We start from the raw sequence: 21525 nt of genomic DNA, 5'->3' as shown, positions 1-21525 counted from the left end.
TCAGTCTGTAGAAATGTGTCATTTTTCATCTTCATCCGTCAGAGCGGTCATCCAAAAGCAGGCTGGAGGCAGGGCCGCTCTATTTTCACTGAAAACTGTGAAAGCTCCTCCATCAGTCCATGGGTGTGGTAAATTAGGCCAACTTTTCTCTCTTAACAAGCTTTCAGTGGCACTAATGGCACTGTTGAAAGAAAAATGAGCAACCCTGAAATAGCACCTGATCCTTTTTTTTCAGGCAACACCAATAGGCAATTATCTACTTGAGCCATGAAGGTTTAATCTTTTAAAAAAGTTCCTGAGGTGAGTTTTCTTTTTCCCCCCCCTCTCTCTTGCCTTTGGTCAAAGACCATAATCGCACACACAATGAGCTCCTTTTACAGCAGCCCTTAAGACCTTTAAATCAAAATGGCAGGCAGCTTCAGCATAACCATCCACACGCTGCATAATAGCAGCAGCTTGGGTGCCAATCTGCATAAACCAGCAGGCTCTGGCTGGTAGAGCAGCAGAGATTGAAGCAGGATTGTGGTTGTGGTTGTGTGGAAGTGTGTGCATGTGTGTATTAGGGGAGGCTGTAGGGGTGCAGAAGTACTGCAGACCACAGCAGCAGCAAACTAAAGCCACAAACCCTAAGGTGACAGTGGATGTGACTTCAGTGTCTGTTTCCCAAACAGGTGTTTATTGGTTTATTTGGTGGAGGAGGAGAGATTGCTGTGGTGAGAGTTCGCTCACTCCTCTTGCTTGTTTTATTTGTCAGTGAAGAAGATGGGATGAGTGAGTTGCAGAGCAGATGAACAGAACCATATTGGTTTCCCTTCCTTATATAACAGGAAAAGATGCTTCAAGTGCCAATGCGAAGTAAATCTTCCTCCTGGGCATCTACTTAAAGCCATTAAAGTATGCGTGTGTGTGTTTTTCTACCCTAATAAGAAAATCTGTCAAGCACACTAAGACGTCTGCACTGCTACGCTGCAGTGTGCCAGCCAGATCCTCGCATCCTCTCTCCTGATGGCCCCGGGTTACTGATCTTCTTCTGCCTGGGTGAAGCGCTGGGAGCCTGAAGTGGGACGGGCAAACAGGGGGGACTCTGGCCCCGTCCCGTTCTCCACTTTTAATGAGCGCTCCGATCATGCAGGAGTAAAAGTCCAGGTGGAACAGCTCCGCGCTCGCACACACACCCGCTGGTCCGAGCGGCTTTCTGTGAAAGAGTGAAAGGAAAACTGCGCAGGGAATTAACTTTTTCTAACGCCCGGAGGATTACTGTTCCGTCTGAGGTAAGTTCACCTTCACTGCCTCACGGAGATGATGGTTTTGAGCAGAGCAACCACCAACCGTGCGTGAACTGGAGGACTCTGTGTTTGCTGCTGCGTGGCGTGAATTATTCACTTTATGAATGGTGCGTAATTGCGCGTAATTGGTGATCATTGCGTATAAGCGCGTGTTATTAGTAAAAGTCGCGTTTTGAGGAATTTTCATCAAGGACACGTGAGGTTTGTGCGTTTTTACCTTTGATTCACTTTTCTCCTTTGAGATGTGTGGCTCTGGTTCATTTCAGCTGAGCTGGTGAGATGTGACAGGCTGGCCAAACAAGCCACTGTTGCTTAAATTCAGTGTTTGTTCAACTTTCTGTTTATTTTCTCCTTTTCTCTCTTTTAGTAAACAGCACCTTCCTCTTTCCCTAAGTGAGTTTTTTCTTCTTCTTTTTTTCGCAGAATGAATCTGGCCTTGTCATAATCATTCATACTGTACTATTTTTTTATTTTTATTTTTTATTTTTTGGGTGATCTGTGGAAAATAATCCATCTTTTCCACCATGTTGCCTGAGCCTTTATTTTGAAATGACTCATTTCCCAAGAGTAATAAGCAACAAGCCCTGGAGCTGAATTCCTCACCTTTCTTTTTTTTTTTTTTTTACTTTAATTTCTTGAACATTATGTTTGACATTTCTCTGTGTATTCTCCCTCACATTAGTGCATGGTCTGAAGGACTCTGATTAAGCACAGGTGGTCCCTCTACAGTATGTCCAGCAGCAGACTACAGGCTCTGGCTTGCACTTGAAACCGGTGCCAAGAATTAAAGCAATTCAGCCTGTTCTGTGCTTGATAAACAAATAGTGTCCCAGCAGCAGCAAGAGGCTATAGAACTGACCTTGTAGAGACATGTTGGCTCTGCGGTGTCTGATCTCTGCAGTGGTTCTTTCGTTGGCTTGTTACAACACTTGGCACATCTGCTGTGCTTACAGTACCATTCTTACACCTGTGAAAGCTGGGATTTGACACTCTCTGGCACAGGGAGTGTGCAAACAACCATCTCACTTCAGCAGGCATACCATCTCTCTGGAGCATGGTGAGACAAAACTCACAGCCGGTTATGATACTCAAATCAGCCTCAGTCCCCTTTGGTTCTTTGCCTCGTTGCATTTACATTGGCCACCTCGCATAAGGAATGTGTGTATGTGTGCATGTGTGTGTGTGTGTTGCTGAAATGCAGAGAGCTGGAAACACATGAAGCTGTTCTGGGGTTAAAAATGTGGATTTTTCAGTCGATTATCAGTGATTATTTCAAACTGCTCTGAAGCACCTCTCAGACTGTGGTGCAGCAGTCACAGGTGTGTGTGGTCTACATGCGTGGAGAACCCACTGTGCGCTGGCCTTTGAAATAGATGCAGCCGGCTGCTACTGCACATCCTGTTTGCCCCTGTATGTATACCTGTGACACTCCTTCCAGGTGGGATTCTCACCTCTGCATTATCAAATTGCTGGTGTTTGTGCACCAGAAAAAGTAGTTGAAAATGTTCATTTCACTGTGGGCTTCTTTGTGCCAAACAGCCAGGCCCTGTGTAATCCCAGTTAACATTGTATTGTGTGTGTGTAATCCACGCTCTAGTGAGAATTGAGTTGCGTTTTAATTCCTGAAACTATGTGACCCGTCTGAGCTGCTGGGGTCTCCACAAAGTGACTGAGGTCCCTGCAGAAGAAGAAGGAGAAAAAAAGCCTTTCATCCTCTGCTGTGGAATCACTTTTATACACTTTCTCAGGGTTAACTCCCGGCATGTTGTCGGTTTGTTCTATTTGTGTCCACACCCTGTTGAAATTAGATGTTTGAGATGCTCAGTGTGGTGTAAAATAAAGCTGATTCCACCACAGAGGACAGCTGAAGCTGATGTGCTATAGGTATGACCCACATTTCATCTCATGTTTAACACAGGTGTATGCAAACTATACAATACCCACACAGTAAATAACCCGCCCTGTCTGTGATTCATGGAGGTGGTAAGTGGTGAGTCTGAAAGCCCTCACATTCTCCAAAGCCATCTGAGCATGTGATAAGTTATCCCAGATCTCTGTTTATTTTCGGTTACTTTGGTTGAATGTGTGCGTGTATGTGTGGGTGTGTGGGTGTGTGTGTTCCCTCTACTGTACAGGAAACTCCCCACAGTGTTAGTCAAAGGATATCATTTGCTCTGCATTTCATTTGTAGCAGGAGGCATTTAGAGGCTCAAGCTGAGACACAAATGAAGACGTCTTGAAATTATTGTCTTTTGTTTCACACTTCAGTTTTTCCTACAGTAATGTCAGGCTGCTCTTAAAAGACTCCTCAGTGTCGCTGAGAACAAAGACTTCTTTTGCAGTCCGGCCCTCTGACGGGGGAATATGGTGTTCACGGTTTTAAGACTTCCTCGCAGGTGAATGACAGATCACTGTTGTAGTTTGCTTTCTCCAGTGAAGCGCGCTGACTCACCTCTCCTATGCTGCAGGTCTGACTCCTGTACTGTAGACGTATATATCTGTCCCAGCTTGTTCCCAACCTCAGCTTTCTTCCCCCGCGAGGACAAATTGTAGTCCTGAGTGTGCAGCAGTGATCTCGCTGCCTGTCAAAGCACAACACGGTGGAAAAAATCGTGTCAGTGCTCATGAATGTCAGATAAAAATGTCCTACATTATCACCACCAATGGCTGCTGTATTCATCTTTATCTTAGCATGATAAGTATGTTTGCTGTGTGTATTCATAAAGCTACCATGAGAAATTATCTTGTTTAAACCTAAGTTTGAAGGTACAATAGAGAATTGTGTTTGGAAATAGAGGTAATCCAAAAATCCCACTAAGTTACATCATTAAACCACACACTAATGTCTACCAGCAGAATTGTGGTGCTTTAAATGTGAAGATGATGCTGAACAGGATACTATTGTTTAGGAGACTGTTTGTGATTCACCCTTGATTTTTTTTTAAGGAATACTTCGGAAAAAGTATTTTTGCTTTTTTTGCCGAGAGTTGGAAGAGAAGATCGAGTCGTCTCTCTCATGTCTGAAGTGCAGCGCAGTGTAAAGACTAGAAACAGCCAACTTGGCCTCATTTAAAGGTAAAAATTTCCCACCAGCACCTCTGAAGCTGGGAGGAAAAAGACTGTTTGTTTGTGACTTCCAAGCAACACACTCCCAACTCTCTGGTTCAGTTCACTTCAGTTTTTGTGCAGATGAAACAAACAAGTCATAACATGTTAATTATTTAATCCTACAAACGCTCTTCTTCTTTCCAAGATGTTTTTTTTTTCTAAATGACTTTGGCTGTGTTGTACTCATTCATACTTGTCATGGAATAATTCTTTTTCATCTGGTTGCCTGAGCTTTTATTTTGAAATGACTGATTTCATCAGCTTAATAAGCAGAAAGCCTTAGTGCGGAATAACTCAACCTTTGTTTAGCATTATGCCAAGCTCAGCTTCCCAGCTGCTGGCCGCGGCTTCAGCCAGCTTCATGTTTATTGATGTCATGTCGTCATGTAACTTTCAGCCTGGAGGTGTAAATGTCAGTCAGAAGTGCATCACATCAGACCCCGTTGCAGAGGTCGCTGTATGATCACATGTTTGCACTTGATCAGCCTGAACCTTCTGGTGCGCGGCGGCAGTGACAGTGACATGACGCCGCCCTCGTGGGTGGTGCAGCATTCCTCTGTTTATAGTGAGGCCTCAGTCATCACCTCCCCAGCCAGGAGCTGCGTCCCCCAGCGGGGACCGAGGCAGCTCTCGTGGTTGTTCATCCTCTGTAATAAGCCTCAGACTGAGCTGATCTAGTTCTCAGCAGTGTTGTCATTACCCCAACAGACCTGGAATGACGTCTCACAGTCACCGACCTTCTTGTGTTCTTGTTAACACAGGCTTCAACTTTGATTCATGTCCTACGGTAACATGGGTATAACCTTTGACAGACAGAGAGAGATATGGTCTGTCTACTGTAAATAGACGGTATTTCAAACTCAGACCCAGTTTGATGTGGTTGTTGGTGTCAAACAAAGGGCCCATCTGACCCAGTTTCCCGTTCCTTACGCATTAAATTACGTCTGTGTGTGCTCTCTAATTGAGTCTGACTCCGCAGGTCCACAGATATTAGTGGGAGGACATTGACATACAGTTTTGTCTCAGAGCTCAGATGTTTACTGTTGAACTTCTGAAGAAACTCCCTTCGGTGCTTTATGACTCAAGTGGAACAAGACACATTGACCCAAAGTGAAATACAATCAAGGTGACACGTGTTACTAAAAACACTTATTGGTCACATTGACTATGTGACTCATGCAGCTCTTTGTGTGTTTCTCTGCCTGCTGTTTATCCAACAATCTCTGGAAAGTGTATCTCAGTGGCACAAGTTTACTCTGTCTTGCCTCCAGTTGGTTCTGCAACACTTGTCACACTCAAAAAAACGTCCAGCATTACTTTTAAGCAAGAAAGCAGGAAACAGGAAAAGAGTTTCATGAGATGACAATGAAAATTTTGCTCTCTCTCTCTCTCTCTGAGGTTGTACAAGGACATCTGGCCGACCTGCTGAACCAGCACACCACCCATCATGATCAGAGCATCACTCACTGCCATCTGCCTGGGTGAGCAGCCCGTCTGTGTCTCTGCAGGAGCACGCTGCTTTAAAATATATCAGCCCTGACTACAATGTGCCAGGTTTCCAAAATACTCTGGCTGCTGTCTCCTTCACAATCAATTTTCTCTATGTCCACACCATCAGACGGCAGCGGGGGAGTCTGGTGTGTACAGTAAACATGCTGATGATTATGTTACTTTGTCTGCTATTATGTGAAACTCCGTCTGCCTCACCCATAGCGCTCCTCCTGTCCTGCGCTTGCTGGGCCAAGCCTAACGGATCAAAGAACAAGAAACCAAAGCAAGGTAGACATCATCAACATGCAAGCCTTTAATCTCTGTCAGTCCCAGTATTCTTTAAAACCATAATACAAACACTTGTGATATTTATGCAGAAGATGAAAACCAAGTAATTCGAGAGATATTATATTATAATATTATAATATATAAAACCATAATACTATTTTGACTGTGGAGGAAAATGAATTGCCAAGCCAATATACTTTAATTTCTCTGTACTGTTACACAGAATCTGCTGATAATGTGGTAGATTCATTAATAAAATCCCAGAAAATAGTGAAAAAACAATGTCTAAAGGGATATTATGGGATTGCTTGCTTTTGACTGTTCATATTTAAGTAAGTGTCATAACTGTGTGTATGCATATTTAAGTAAGTGTCATAACTGTGTGTATGCAGCTCTTAATATCAACATTAACTTGTCTCACTCTGAATCACGTTGCTCTTCTTCCCTGATTCTTCCTCAGCTGTCCCAGACATAGAGTGCGATGTCAGAGCGGGAAAGATCAACCTCCCAGAGTTCATAGTCAGATGTCCTGCACACTGTAAGGAGACTAAACAGCAAGTCTACGGCACAGGAGTGTTCGCCTCCATCTCCAGCATCTGCAATGCAGCTATTCACAGGTAAAGGGTGGAGAGATGGGTGAGACTATAAAGCTTGTGTGAGTCTCTTAAAGATTTGATCTGATGTAAAAAATTCTGTTCCCAAAGCGGCGTCATCACCAACACGGGTGGAAAGGTGATCGTGAGGAAGATGGCAGGACAGAGCATCTACAAAGGCAGCAACTCCAACGGGGTGCGCTCTCTGTCGCTGCCGAAGTGGAGGGAGTCGTTTGTCGTCTCAGGTAGTAATGAGGTCAACGATGTTGAGCACCGTTCTGTAGAAGTAGCTCCCTAACCAACAGATGGCTCTGTTGTGTTTCAGTGGGGAAGCCCAAGAAAGGAGTCATCTACCCGTCTACCCTGGACTACGTCCCCTCAAGACCAACCTACGTGAAGACAAGTGAGAGGAGGATTATTTTTTATCTTTTATCCTTTAAGTGACAGTGTTTCACAATGACAGGACATTTCTAATTAGCATCCAGTGAAGCATTTGTTAGACATCTTGGTACTTATTGGATTAAGTCTTTGCATGTGTAGACAGCATATAATTGTTATTTCAAAACAGACCAATAACACAACTCTGAAATCAGGGATAGGTGAGCCAGATCTAGACATCACCGTCTTTCAGACAGTCGTCCCTGCACTGAACTCTGGCGTGCTGAACTTCGCCCAGGTTGAACGAGGAGTCGCTTCACTGTAGTCTATTGAAGAATGTCAAGAATGCATTACGACACAGCAGTTACTGGAGACGCTCCTTTCCTCCCCGTCCATTCATCTTCTGCACGTCCGCCTCCACCTGTCGTCTCCTCGCAGGTCAAAAGGAGGCCAAATCCCCTGTGGTTACCACGGTGCTGCCCGCGACAACCGCACCGGAACCCACCACGACTACAACACCTGAACCCACCACCACGGCCACCACCACCACCACCACCACACTGGCCCCCACCACCACAGCACCTCCACCACCACCCACCACTGCCAAAGCTCGAGCTGCTCTGCACAAAGTCAGAGACGCAGGTGATTTCAACATCCTTTTTTTCTTTTCTTTTTTTACTCATACATACATGTACAAACAGCCAAATCTTTCCTCTAAGGCAATGGATCCATGTATGTTATGTAGAGGATTGTGTGTTTACTTGGATGCAGGCTGCTGTTAATGATCCAATAACACTGATCCACACAGAAGATCCACTGCACTGCAAAAACTCAAGTATCTTACCAAGAATATTTGTCTTATTTCTAGTCAAAATGTTATTTCTAGTCAAAATGTTATTTCTAGTCAAAACAAATCTCATTATAATCTCATTATACTTAAAATAAGACTCATCACATAAAAGGTAGCATTTTTTCACTTGAAATAAGTAGAAAAATCTGATAGTGGAACAAGTTTTTCTTTCTTATTACAAGCACAAAAATGTGAAATGAAAATGATCTAAAAACAAGTTCATTTTTAGGTCATGAGTCTTATTTTAAGTGGAAAGAGATTAGTTTTGACTAGAAATGAGACATTTTGACAAGAAATAAGACATTCTTGAAAAGATTTTGAGTTTTTGCGGTGTGCAGCCAGCATGCCGCCTCGCTAATGTCACTAACAACATCGGCAGCATTTTTATTCTGTCAGAACAAGTGTTCATTTGTGTGTGAATGAACCCACGGAGAAGAGTGATGAAGATAAATGATTGTGGCTGGTAAAATCATGGCTGGTAATTACAAGTCACAGCTGCAATTATAACAAATTACAGACGCTCTGTGATGAAGTTTGTTCGTTGCTGTTGGGTTGCTCGCCTGACTGGTTTAACTGTATGCGTGATCACCAGACCTTTCGTCACCCTTATTAAACCAGTACATTATCAGACCGTTATCATCTGCCCCGTTTTGGGTAGAAACGCAGCTACAGGGAGTAGACAATGCTGCAGTATCTTAAGGTATGTGTGTAAATGAGATGGGCTGTGTGCCGGACAAGCTCCCAACCATTTCTGTCTCCTTCATTATCTGTAACATTACCTCTCTCCTTTCTATATTGGCACTCTGTCTTTTTCTTCCATCTAGGCAGCAGTCACCCGTACCTTTCCTCTGTGGCAGCTGCAAGTAAGTGAAGCGACACAAACAGGGGTCAACAATGTTCTTTTGTCTTTGGGTGGCATAAACGGGTGCTGCGGTGTTGCTTAACACTTGAGGTGTGCAGGAGTATGTGGGGGTGTTTGCTTCATGTTAGTCCTCTGGGGGTAGTGTGCATCAGGGTTCAGTATGTATTCTATATTAAAGGGGTGGCTGGTCCTGTTTTCAAAGCAAGTTTGTCACAATCCGAGGCACAACTTGTGTATTTGAATAAATCGGTTCAGTTTGATTGTTTTAAGTGAAAAAAAAAACTTAAAACAGTAAATCCATGACCTGGGCTACTGGTTAATGCTTAAACCAAAACTTATGTAACTTATATAAATCAAGATTTTTGTCTAAATTTGCCCACATTGTGTTATTGGTATAGGACAGTCACAAAATGGTCAAGGAAAGGGTCCCGGCCAAGGTATGTCAATAATCTCTTGGAAAGTCCTTTACATCGAATACAGCTCTGCACGTTGAACTAAACCATGGCATTTCTTCAAAGTATTCAGAGGAAGTGCCTATCCGAATAGATTCCCACACCGAACCAATGCAGGTAAACCAAGCTCTGATCTTCATGTGTCCTTTTTCATTTTAACTGTTCATTTGCCAGATATTGTCTCCTCTGCTTTTCCTTTCTCATTTTACTGCACTCATACACACAAACTCTGCATGGCATCTGTTCTGTTTCTGCACAGTCTGCTAACATAACACAGGGCCGGATCAGAACGCTCTGGAGAAGCCCAACTTCTCTTTAAACTGTAACATCACTCAAATGCAAGATTCAACTGTATTCACCATCATGCATTTATTATCTGTTGAGATACAGTCTGGACTGAAGAGTGAAAACATAGTCTCAGTTCTCCTCTTCCTCCTCCTCCTCCTTGTGTGGTCCCTGAATCTATCCACAATAGCTGTCAATCATAAAGCTGTCACTGATCACATTTTGCTGCAAAGATCTGATTCATAGTTTTGTTCCACATGTCTTCTCAAGTGTCTGCCATCACAAAATGAAGACATTACTGTATATCACTGTGAAATGTGTTAAGAATATCATCAACTAGAAGATAATATATTCGTTTTTCATCTGCCAGTGAAGATAATGTGATGAATGTTATTATGTTGTCTCATAATTGTATTGTTTTCCATACTTTGGTCCCAGGTCTGCGCAGACCAGAGGCAGGGTCGGCTATCAGGAGACAGCTCTCCTCTCCAGTAGGCCCAGGTCAGCCTCATCATTAATTCACACACACTCACACACACACTCACACACAGAAAAACAACCAGGCAGATGAGGGGGTCTTAGAGGGAATGCAGGTCAAGGGCAGGAGGGGGGGACAGATGTCTTTGTTGGAACAAGAATCCAGGAGACGTAGCCGCTGTAAGTCTGACCCTTGTGTCCACACCCATAAGCCCCTGTGATCACCACAGGGTCGCTACTAATCCATTTCACATTCCTCTCATGATGATCGCTGTTCTCTGTCATCAGGCACATGCCTCTTATTCATGTTTTCATTTTCCAAGATGAAAAGAGGCAAATGAAGCCCAGTTACGGCCTGTAAACACACCCAGCATATATCCGTTTGTTTTTGATATCATGCTGCGGAGAAAATGCCTTCAGCTTCCCTCAAAGCAAAACAGCTGGGCTTGATTTATGGATGTAGCCCCAAGCCTGAAGCTCTCTTCTGCCCCTTTTCTTTCTCTTTTTCCTCTCTATTCCTATCTGCCTGTTTCTCATTGCTACAAACAGCTTTTAACAGGGTTCAGCCAGCTCCACCCGAGCGAACTCCAACCATGAGCCAGTCCAACCCCGGTAAGTATCGCCAGATCCTGGGGGGAGTCCTCAAAACTGCACAAGTAAAGACACTCACTGACGTAGAGAAGTAGATGGGTCTGATCAAACAGGGGGGACACTGGGGCAATAAAACCCTGGCTGAAATGTTTTATACAGCTGCACTAATCTTTACCTTCTGTGGGATGCTGTGGTTCAATGCGTAGTCAGCCGTCTATAAATGACAGGCGGAAACACAAGAAGATGCTCGGCTTTCACTGGGGCCTATGAATGTGAAAGAAAGGAGCAGTAAGTATGTTGATATGCCTCAAAGATGAGGGATGATGTGACATTGTTATCCAGAATTCATCTTGTTCCATATCTCCACTATTTCTGAGAGAGCAAAGAGCTCTCAACTTTCTCTTTTAGATAAGGCCACGATGAGAAACGCGCTCTGTCAGTACTGTAATAACATCTTATGACAGATCCCATCTGGTCTGGCCTCTTCCCCTCCCTCGTAAAAGCTTGCTGAGAATGAGATGAAAGCAGCAGCAGCAGCAGCAGCAGCACCAAGTGGCCCTGAGCTGCTCCCAGAGAGACGCTCCATCCAGTCCGCAGCGCTGGAGGATCTGGGTCCTGTCAGGAATAGAAAGCTCTCGCCATTCAAACCAGGCGAAGTTTGGCTTACTGAGGAATGCGTCTCTGTTTTTGCTTCTGTGGAATGCGAAACCATGCAGCATCGCTAAAATAAGACAGTCACATATCCGTGAAAGTGATGCTTGATTGTATGATAGGATTCCTGAAATGCAGTGTGAGCTGCTCCGAACCAGTGCATCATTTATCTGACTGGCTCAATACTGTAGAGATATCAGTGCTGAGAACAGCCACTCAGATCTGCGTCTTGTGGATAATTATGTGATACTTTATTGATCGCCTCAGGGAAATTCTTCATGTCTTAGGTCAGAGGTCACAGGTCAGGATCAGCTGCATTGCAGCGCCCCCAGAGCCAGCAGCGATTCAGTGTCTCTCTCAAGGACACACCAGCACAGTCAATGCTTAGAGATTTTAGTGTCCTGACCTCTGATTTATGAGTTAAAGGGTTTTATCCCCTGTTGCTTTGCCACTCAGCTACCCCAAACAGATGTTCGAAGTTATTGCTGAGCTTTCTGGAAATGTTACGATGCAGTTTAGCCTCACATTTGTGATGAGATGATCCTACCTGACAACCACAGAGCCTATGAAAGGTTTGTCTGATCGCTGGGTCTCTGTGTCATTCTGATTCGTCTTGTCTTGGGTTTTTTTCTATAACTTGTACACTGTCTAATGTGTAATAATAAGAAATAGCCATAAAAGCTAGATGATAAAGTGTTGTTGTTAGAATACAAATTTTAAGTTGATATAAATTTCAGAGAAACTGCCATCACTTTGAAGCCTAAGCTACAACCCAAGGTGAGGATCAGTATCCCTGTGTTCGGTGTGACCTTATGGCCGCAGTGACCACCGAAGTGGCTATGATTGGGAGAGTTAAACTCAATCCTTTTAAAGCACCTGTTTCATCAGAAATAAAACAACACGGCTGTCTGCTCTATGGTGCTGCGCCTTTGACCAGCAGCAGATTAGACTAATCTCTGCGTCCTACTATCTACACTGTCCCTGGTTTGACACCAACTTTAGAATAATACTCCCACGCTTCACTGGACGACTGGCTGGGCTCTTCCAGCCCGTCCCAGTCAACAAAGACCCTGCTCGCTGTAGCTGCCACTCGATGGGAACCTCAGAGCACAGGCTGTGTGTTTGTGTAAGCGACCCGTCCACCGCAGGGAGGGGTTAACTGAAGTGTGTTGTCATGGCTCAGCCAGTTTAGACAGATGCAATGCACTGTTATGGTTTTGCTCAGCTGTTTGGGCTTCTGCAGTTCAGCCACGTTTCAATTAACCAGTCTGGTCGATTAAACTAAAAATGGAGTCTGGCTGCAGCAGGTAGAAAACAGTAAAGGTGGAAGCACATTCACATCGTCTCAGAGAATTGACCTTTCCTTTGTCTTTTTAAAATGCAAGTAGAAAAACAAACAACCTGTAGTCGATTGTATGTTCAGCGTTTGTCTCAAGGCTGAACATCTTGTGCATACCCCATCAACAACGTGGCAGGTTGAGTGGAGGTCACAAGTATGATTCTCCTTGGTGCTTGTCCTGAACGCAGCTTTCTAATCTTCCCCTGCACAGCTTTTCCCAGAAGGGATTGGGCGCCCCCCTCCTTCCCTCGCCCTGATTGGTTCCCTGGAGCTCGACGACCAGCAGGTATCCAAGAATTGCTCATTGGTCTTTTAACAAATCATTAACACAAAGGGATGTGATTAATGTTCTAACGAATTAAGGTGAATCTTATATGGCTTAAAGATTTGCAACGACAGGTTTTCTCTTCTAAAAGCATTCCAGGTTTCACTTAATATGAGCTTTTAATGTATTGATCAGATGCCAACAATGAGGCCTCAGGAATAGTTCATTAATTCTCCCTGATAGTCAGAAACTATTTGGAAGAGTGTGTTCTGCCTGTGGGCATCGATTAGAGTAAATTGGAGAGGATCTACTTTGAAAGCATTTAATTTCAGCACCCTAAAGTTAACCCTTGTAGTTGCTGATGCCTCCACCTTCTCTGCTGTGCATCCAGATATTAGTTATGCAGTTCCAGACTCAGGATACACATGGAGCGAGACTGACACACCTGAGATTACAGGTAAGCCAACCTCCTTCAAAGACAAGCACGAGACAAATTGGTCTGTACCGCCCCCATTCACAGTGGAAGGTTACTACACCTATATCCATTCAAGTTGCATGTGCATGATTGATACAGTTTGGTATCTACAGACCATGTACTGTATATGTGTTGAATTGGGGCCATATGTACGTACATGCACTCTCTCTGAGGACACTGTGTTTACATGCCATCTGCCTGCCATATGTGGAAGAAGTTAACATAATGTAGTTTTGGCATGCGAGAGAGGGAGTCTGGTGATTCTACACAAAGCCATTGTTTTCACTGGTGTGGGATTGGTTGGGAAACACATGTGACCAATCACACCCATGGAAATTGGTGCTTGTCTCTCTGAAGTTCATTGTGGGAACTAACAGGTTTCAAAACATCCTCCTCTAGCTCCCGATCACAGGCCTGATATCTCAGAGTTTGAGCGCTGGTATTATAACTTTGGACCGTACCGTAAGTGTTTTCCTATTCTCTAATAGCACTGGGAACTAACAGGTCCTGGGGTCCAGGCTGTATGTGGATTGTGTTCAGATGTAAACCTCTTTTTTCCCTACATGTTTCCAGACATGACCACAATCTGATGTTCCTGTTTTATTTCTCTTGCTGTTTCATTTAGTGTTTAAATGAAATTGTTTGTGTCATTTTGCCCCTTGATTTGTCTTTGTCTCTTTATCCAACCTTTATATTGTAATGCAGATTTATGACAATGTGCCCCAACAAATAATGATTAGAATGTATCCATAAAAACTAGTTGAATATTGGGCCATGGCACTTAAAGGAATAGTTCAACAGCATGGTAAATATACTTGACTGATTGCCTGACTGGAGGGAAGAGTTGCTTAGCACAAAGACAGTGGGAAACAGCCAGCTTGTTTTGAAAGTTGCAGATTATTGTATTTACTTTGGGTTTTGTACACATTTTCTTAAGAAATACAAAGGGGTTGTCAGTTATCTTTACACAATGTTAACACAAACAGTGGCATGTTAGCAGCTGCAGCAACTTTAGCGAAGGGCTGCTCCTCTGTTTGCCTCTACACAAGATGCTTACAGGAGTGTGGAGATTAAATATTTTGGTCATAGATACCTTATTCGGTGCAGTTAAACATTTGATATGTAAAAATGTGCTTTGGGTTGGGGAATAGTGTTTGTCAAAAACAATTGAAATTCAAGTCATAAGATGGCGTGTGCAGACTGAGTAGAGGTGCTGACCATAGCTCTTCCTCTATGGTTCACGTTATCATGCTAAGCCATGCTAACCATCTGCAGGTGATACACAGACATGAGATTGCTATTGAACTTCTCATGTGACTTTCTGCAAGAAACAGCTGCATTTCTCAAAATCATTCATTGAATGACTTTGGAGGGAAAAGACATTTGGTTTGTTTTTAGTCCAGCCTTCACACTGAAAAAATGCAAACCACTACAATATGGCTGACAGACAAGACAGAAAAAGGACATGCAAAGAGCAGATTATAGGCCGTGGTGCCATGTGTTTGATGACACGGTAGAGAATCCAATCTAAGCAGAACGGATACGATATGGAAAACCAAGTGGTTGCACAATTTCAACCCTGCACCACAAAAATCCCACCACACATCCAGTTAAATGAAACTTGCAGTCAATGGGAGCCGGCTCTAACCTCCAGGGTATGTTAACATTTGTTTCACGTGTCGCGTGTCACAGTGTTTTATCACTGATAGTGTCTTTACTTTTAGCACCCAGATCCAGTGACTCAGATGTCAACCGTAAGACGCCACTGGATACAACCCACACTAGAGGTGAGCAGTGGTCACCATGGCTGCAGACACCTGTTTGTATCCAGGGAGGTCACCTTGGACATCTATCAAGGGATCCATTTATTTATATTCTCACCAGCTGCCTTAGCTTTCTAATAATGACTAGAGCTTACAAAAAAGTTGCATTGTTTTGAAATTATGATCAAATCTAACCGTTTGCATAGCTACCATGGTGACCATTGGTAGTTAGGCCACTTGCTGCTTTGTGTAGTAATGTGCTAACGCTGAGCTTGTATGATATTATCTACGCAGTGGAGCCAGTGGATGCCTGGAAACCAGAAGCAAACATTTATGAATCAGGTAAGAGCGCTTGCGCTGCAATATGCCCCTTTATCTGGCCCCCCAAAGAGACACTTTGCCAGTAACTCTTCATTTCTGACTGTAAGTACCAACCAAACCGAGGCTATCCAAGGAAAACGTGTGGGTTTCTGTTCAGCCTGTAATTGAAGGGATTTAAGTGAGGTAAAGCCAAATGGGATGGTTGCTTGAGGGTAAAATCAGTTCCTGTTTGCCATAACTTTTGCCACAACAAATACCGACTGACGTTTGGAAAGTTGCAAAGTGGGCAGCTGCAAAACTCTTTCAAGTTGCTTATGCCAATGTTAATTTTTTCTCCTGATTTGTAGCAAGGGTAGAGGGTGTAGTTTCATGTTGATACATAAACCACTTTAATTTTAATTTTCTGTCCACCATGGCATATGAAAACTGAAAAGGTCAAGAGATGTCCAGTGAAATTTTTCTTACTTTACAGAATGATGCCTAAAAATGTCCAGATTACCTAATTTCTGCTTTAAAGATGCATTTCACAAATTTCAGGTTTCACTTTGAAGGAGCAAGAACCAGTAGGCCTACCAAGAGCCCCTGAGCCTGTGTCACAGGGAAACACAAGTACGTCACACATCCAAATATCAAAATACTGTGTGTAGAATTTATGTTTCCCTATTAAAGGTACCCTGTGAAATCGTTTCCATTAACACGCTGGAACTGTGTGTTTCAAAAAGAGCTAAATGGATATCAGTCCATCTTTGTATTGTTTAAATTTAACCCAAGTGGAGGAGCATGACGCCACTGGAATATCACCCAAGTACTTCAACAACACACTCACAAAACTCCACACTCTGTCTTTGAGCTTTGCTGCGTTAAAGATGCAATAGTCCAGACTTCACTTACCATACCATACTTCTTATGGCTTCAACAAATGCATAAATTAGCAACACACAGAAGCCAACCTGCAGACACCTTGTGGTGTGTGCTGTCTCTGCAGATTGTAAGGTGGACCTGGCCTTCTTGATGGACGGCAGCTGGAGCATTGGGAAGCGGCGTTTTAAGATCCAGAAGGACTTCCTGGCTGAGGTGGCTCAAACCATCAACGTGGGCATGGCCGGTCCCATGATGGGCATCATCCAATATGGGTAACCTCACTTCTCTTGTTGTGTTATTACATACCATTTTTTAAGCAGGGAAACGTAATGAGACTGCCTCTTGTTTTGTCTGCAGGGATGACCCTGTGACTGAGATCAGTCTGAGGGGTCACTCCAACTCCAGAGAGCTGAAGTCCGCCATAGATAAGATTGTGCAGAAGGGAGGCCTTTCTAATGTGGGTGAGTGACCCGCTGTTTGCTGCCAGCTACTGTAAATGCCTCGAAACACAAGTGTGAAAGGGAAAGGGGTGCAATTATCGCATGGTTTACTACCCAGGCACATTTTCACATGCTAGGATAGAATTAAATCTAAATTTGCTGCGAGACACTGCTAGCTAAATTACAGTGCTGCTTCTGTAAGCCCTGTTTTTCCTCTGCTCTGACCAAACAGCTCTTGGTTTTTACCAGCCCATGGGGGCTGCCTTTCAGAGGGCAAGTGCTGTTTTTCTGCATCGGGTAGTGCGTCAGCATGCACCCGCTGCCACATATGTCTTTATGACTTGCTAAATTTTGCATGCTGATACAAATATGTGTTATTTGTGTTTGCCCAGAGGCGCTTTCTAATCATACAACAGAGTCAGTGGCTGTAAAATCCTCTATAGTCCCCCAACAGAGTCGCTTCTGCTCTGACATTGTTTAGACCACCAACAATCCTATGACACAATAAATGATACAATAGCACGATTTTTGTGAAAGCATTTAAATGCAGGCAGCAACATAATGTTTTATGTGGCATACAGTATTTCTTAGGAGGATGCGTCTGTGTGTCTGTGCTGGACAGGAAAAACATCTAATTTCACTGAATGTGTATAATAAGCACTTTTAAAATAAACATTATCGTATGTCTTTTTTTTCCTTTCATATTTTACAGTCGGTGTTTATTTTTGTTCATATGTTGAGTAACAACTTTGTGAATAACTGAGCCACTTTGCTCCTCCTGCATGTCTTCAGTTCATGTCTGTGCTTTAACCACTGACTCCTTTGAAGGAGTTTAACCATCTCCCTGCTGCCCTCTGCTGTCCTGACAGGAAAGGCCCTCTCCTACATCAACAAGCAGTACTTCAGCGATGCCAATGGAAACCGAGGAGGAGCCCCCAACGTGGCCGTGGTGCTGGTGGACGGCTGGCCCACAGACAAGGTGGAGGAGGCGTCTCGACTCGCTCGGGAGTCTGGCATCAACATCTTCTTTGTCACCATCGAGGGCCCTGATGACAATGAGAAACAAAACCTGGTTGAGGCCAATTTTGTTGACAAGGTGGAGTATTATCACAGAGGTGTGACAGTGCTTCATGAGGAGACGCCAGTGTGAAACTCAGTGTGTCCTTCCTTCCTCCTGCAGGCTGTGTGTCGAACAAACGGCTTCTACTCTCTGCCCGTGACCAGCTGGTTTGCCCTGAGGAAAACCGTGCAGCCCCTGGTGAAGAGAGTGTGTGACACAGACCGCTTGGTGTGCAGCAAAACCTGCCTCAACGCCAACGACATCGCCTTCGTCATCGACGGCTCCAGCAGCGTGGGGACGGGCAACTTCCGCACCGTGCTGCAGTTTGTGGCAAACGTCACCCGGGAGTTTGAGATCTCTGACACGGACACCCGGGTGGGGGCCGTGCAGTACACCTACGAGCAGAGGCTGGAGTTCGCCTTCGGCCAGTACAACCACAAGGCCGAGCTGCTGAACGCCATCAAACGCATCAACTACTGGAGTGGAGGGACCAGCACCGGCGCTGCCATCACCTTCGCCGCAGAGCAGCTCTTCAGCAAATCCAAACCCAACAAACGCAAGATCATGATCGTCATCACAGACGGCCGCTCCTATGATGACGTCAGGGCGCCTGCACTGGCTGTCCATCGTCAAGGTGAGAGGTCGACCACAACACTGTGAAAAAGAAGCAGTAAATCACTGACTGTGAACTCACTTTTAGGCTATAAATCTTCACTGAACAAGCTCAAAAGTAATCATCTAAAACTCGTTTTTTAGCTGCTTAACACTTTAACCCTCCTCTTGTCCTCCTGGGTCAAGGAAGGAAGGAAGGATGAAGGGAAAGAAGGAATGAAGGAAGGACAAAGGGAAAGATGGGAGGAAAGAAGGAAGGGAAAAAGGAATGAAAGATAGATGGAGGGGGGGAACAGATTGGGTCAATTGGATCAAAAAGGAAGGAAGAAGTAAGGACAAAGGGAAGGAAGGAAGGAAAGAAGGGAGGGAGGGAACAGATTTGTTCAAGGAAGGAAGGAAGGAAGGGAAAAGGGATTGTGGAAAGAAGGAATGGAAAAGGGAAGGAAAGAAAGATGGAGGGAGGGAACAGATTTGTTCAAGGAAGGAAGAAGAAGGAAGGAAGAAGGGAAAGAAGGGAGGAAAGAAGGGGATTGCGGCATCGTAAGGCATCATGATATCAAAATCTTACTGTATGACGCTCTACAGTAGGATTCCACTATTAGTCACCAAGAAGAACATTTGGTCAAAAATAAAATAGCTTATCTGCTTCTTTCAATCACCAGCCTCTCTTCCCTTCCCATTTTCCTCAGGGCTGCGATGGGTTCTGCCGTTCTTATTTATGAAATAATCGTGGTTGACAAATGAAAAACCTTTGCAATACGGAGAAGTTAAATACAGCACAACTTTTAAGACCCAGATATCAAAATTCCAGACTTTTTCTAGTCATTTTAAGGTATTATTTCCAAATTCATAAATTCAATGCTTTTAAGACTTTTTAAGACCCCACGGGAACGCTGTTTAAAGTTACACACTGAGGTGTCAGTCCACAGCAAGGTTTCATGCTGATCTAACAAACACATGCCAGGTCTGTGTGTGTGTGTGTGTGTGTGTGTGTAATCTGCTGTCTCTCCCTGTGACCCAGGTGTGATCGCCTACTCCATCGGCATCGCCTGGGCAGCCCAGGACGAGCTGGAGTACATCGCCACAGACCCCGACAAGGAGCACTCCTTCTTTGTGGACGAGTTCGACAACCTCTACAAATTTGTACCCAAGATCATCAACAACATCTGCCAGGAGTTCAACTCCCAGCCCAGAAACTGAGGAAGGGACGGGTGGAGAGGAGGTGTAAAGAGGGACATCTTGAGGGGCCGTCTTAACAGAACGCTGATTGTAAATTTACTCACTGTTGAACCAGATGGTGGTGCTGGATTGGCTGCAGCGCCCCGTATTTGAGCAGGGAGGGGTTTTGAATTTAGGTGAGGATTGTGGGCGTGGACAAATCAAATCTTAACCAGTGAATCAGCATTTGGTCCCATACATGATAAAAATAGAAAATAGTAAAGGGTTCGCATACACAGTGACGTACTGACATCTCATGCAGTGCCAGGCTGTTGTCTGTTGGTGCCATAAAAAGAACAGAGCATTCCTAGTCATTTAAAATAGTGGTACCACTTTTTATTAAGTCACCTTCTGTAACGTAAATAAGAGCTTTTTTAAAAAGATAATTCAGGTAATTTATATGATGTTTATCCCTATTTAGCTCTTCTTCTTTTTGTCAGTTTATCATCCAGACATCCAATGGACTGTTTGACCTCTGACCTTCTGGAGAGGAGCTGTAGCGCATCTGGATCAATCTATCAATGACTCGTCAGTGTTTACTAACTGCAGATTTGCTTGATTGAATTTGTAACTAGAAGCCGTAAAAAGCAAGTGGCATGCTGGAGGAGCCAAAGGGAATCTTTAACAGCTTGGCAACTCAAAATGTCAGTAAAGTAAATGATTTATTCGCATTATGCAACTTAGCAAGACTTCACCGATGGTGACTTATTAGGAAGTGGGGCCAGACTGATTAACAAACATAAAACTGCCTTACTGGGATATGGTGCTTGCAGAGAGATGTAGATTTAAAGCATGCCTAGCACTTCCTCTTTTGGCTTTACATACTTCATAAACTTAATAATATGGTGCTTTATATACAATTCTCTGTCAAGAGGATATACTTTCTTAGAAATGGTGCATTTTGATCTTCCTAATAGGAGAGATATGTTAGTAGGGACATTGTTAAAGTTCCTCTCCGTGACAACAGAGCTGGTATGTAAATGAGGCTCGTGTGCAAGTCAGCAAGAAGGAAGTGGACTTGTGTGAGAAGTGAGGAAAGAGGAGCTTGTATATCTTTGTACAGAGTGACGGCAGATGTTAGACTTGCTTCTCAGGAATGAAAGCAGTGTCTCGTCACTCTTGTTTTCTAATAGAACGGTTGCTTCTAACATTGCAGGCATTTCTGGTTTGTTTAAAGAGTATTTATGATTTTCTCCGTTATGTCCTGTTTGTACATATGCATATTAAAAGCCTTTCGCTAATAATGTTCAGATAATTGATCAATTTTTTTTTGCAATTTTTAATAAAATAAAGAAAATGAAGAGAACTTTAAGTGTCTGATTTCTCCTAAATGTTTGCATCACAGTCTGTTAAATCTGAACACACTTTCAGAGCAGATCGTTATATAGTGTCTGTTGTGAATAATCATAGATGCCATCAAAGTCATGCAATGTATATGTGTGGGTTCATTGGCAACAGACTCTGCTAATAGCTCATTGAAGGTAACAACAGACTCTGCTAATACTGATTAACGATACTAACATAAACTGCTAATAACTCATTAAAGGTACCTTTAATTCCAATGAAAAGCGTGTTAAAATGTTAACAAATACAGGCTTAACTCCAGTTACTGCCTTGTGGTTGTACACATCCACCACCCAGCCAAGTTTCAATAATATGGTTACAAGCTCCTTCTGAGTTACAGCATCAACAAATGATCTCAAGTATTTTTTCAGAACATTACAGTGAAGTTGACCTTGGACCACTTCTATATAAAATGTCATATCTTCATGCTATGACATATTTCTGCTGAACTGTGCCATGATTAGTGTATGAATTTGAGTTGTGGCCAAAAAGTGTGTTTCGGGGGTCACAGTGAC

The 21525-nt window shown here is 43.7% G+C and overlaps 1 protein-coding gene across 1 annotated transcript; it reads left to right on the top strand.

The window, feature by feature from the left end:
* Positions 1-5799: 5799 nt before the first annotated feature.
* On the top strand, positions 5800-19648 carry vit (vitrin; the record flags this gene model as incomplete). Its single annotated transcript, XM_083988441.1, has 22 exons — positions 5800-5875; positions 6108-6173; positions 6634-6790; positions 6878-7011; positions 7092-7169; positions 7583-7786; positions 8819-8857; positions 9255-9293; positions 9375-9425; positions 10032-10094; positions 10620-10682; positions 12863-12937; positions 13308-13373; positions 13791-13853; positions 15116-15178; positions 15449-15496; positions 16013-16084; positions 16461-16608; positions 16694-16797; positions 17646-17872; positions 17957-18470; positions 19470-19648. The coding sequence occupies exons 1-22, from the start codon at positions 5842-5844 to the stop codon at positions 19646-19648; spliced, it is 2487 nt and encodes an 828-aa protein (XP_083844567.1). The 5' UTR covers positions 5800-5841.
* Positions 19649-21525: the final 1877 nt, after the last annotated feature.

Source organism: Trachurus trachurus (genome assembly GCF_905171665.1).
Source record: "Trachurus trachurus genome assembly, chromosome: 15".
In the NCBI taxonomy this organism is placed as follows: Eukaryota; Metazoa; Chordata; class Actinopteri; order Carangiformes; family Carangidae; genus Trachurus; species Trachurus trachurus.
The sequence above is the reverse complement of the archived record's forward strand: the minus strand, read 5'-3'. Positions and strand labels throughout refer to the sequence as shown.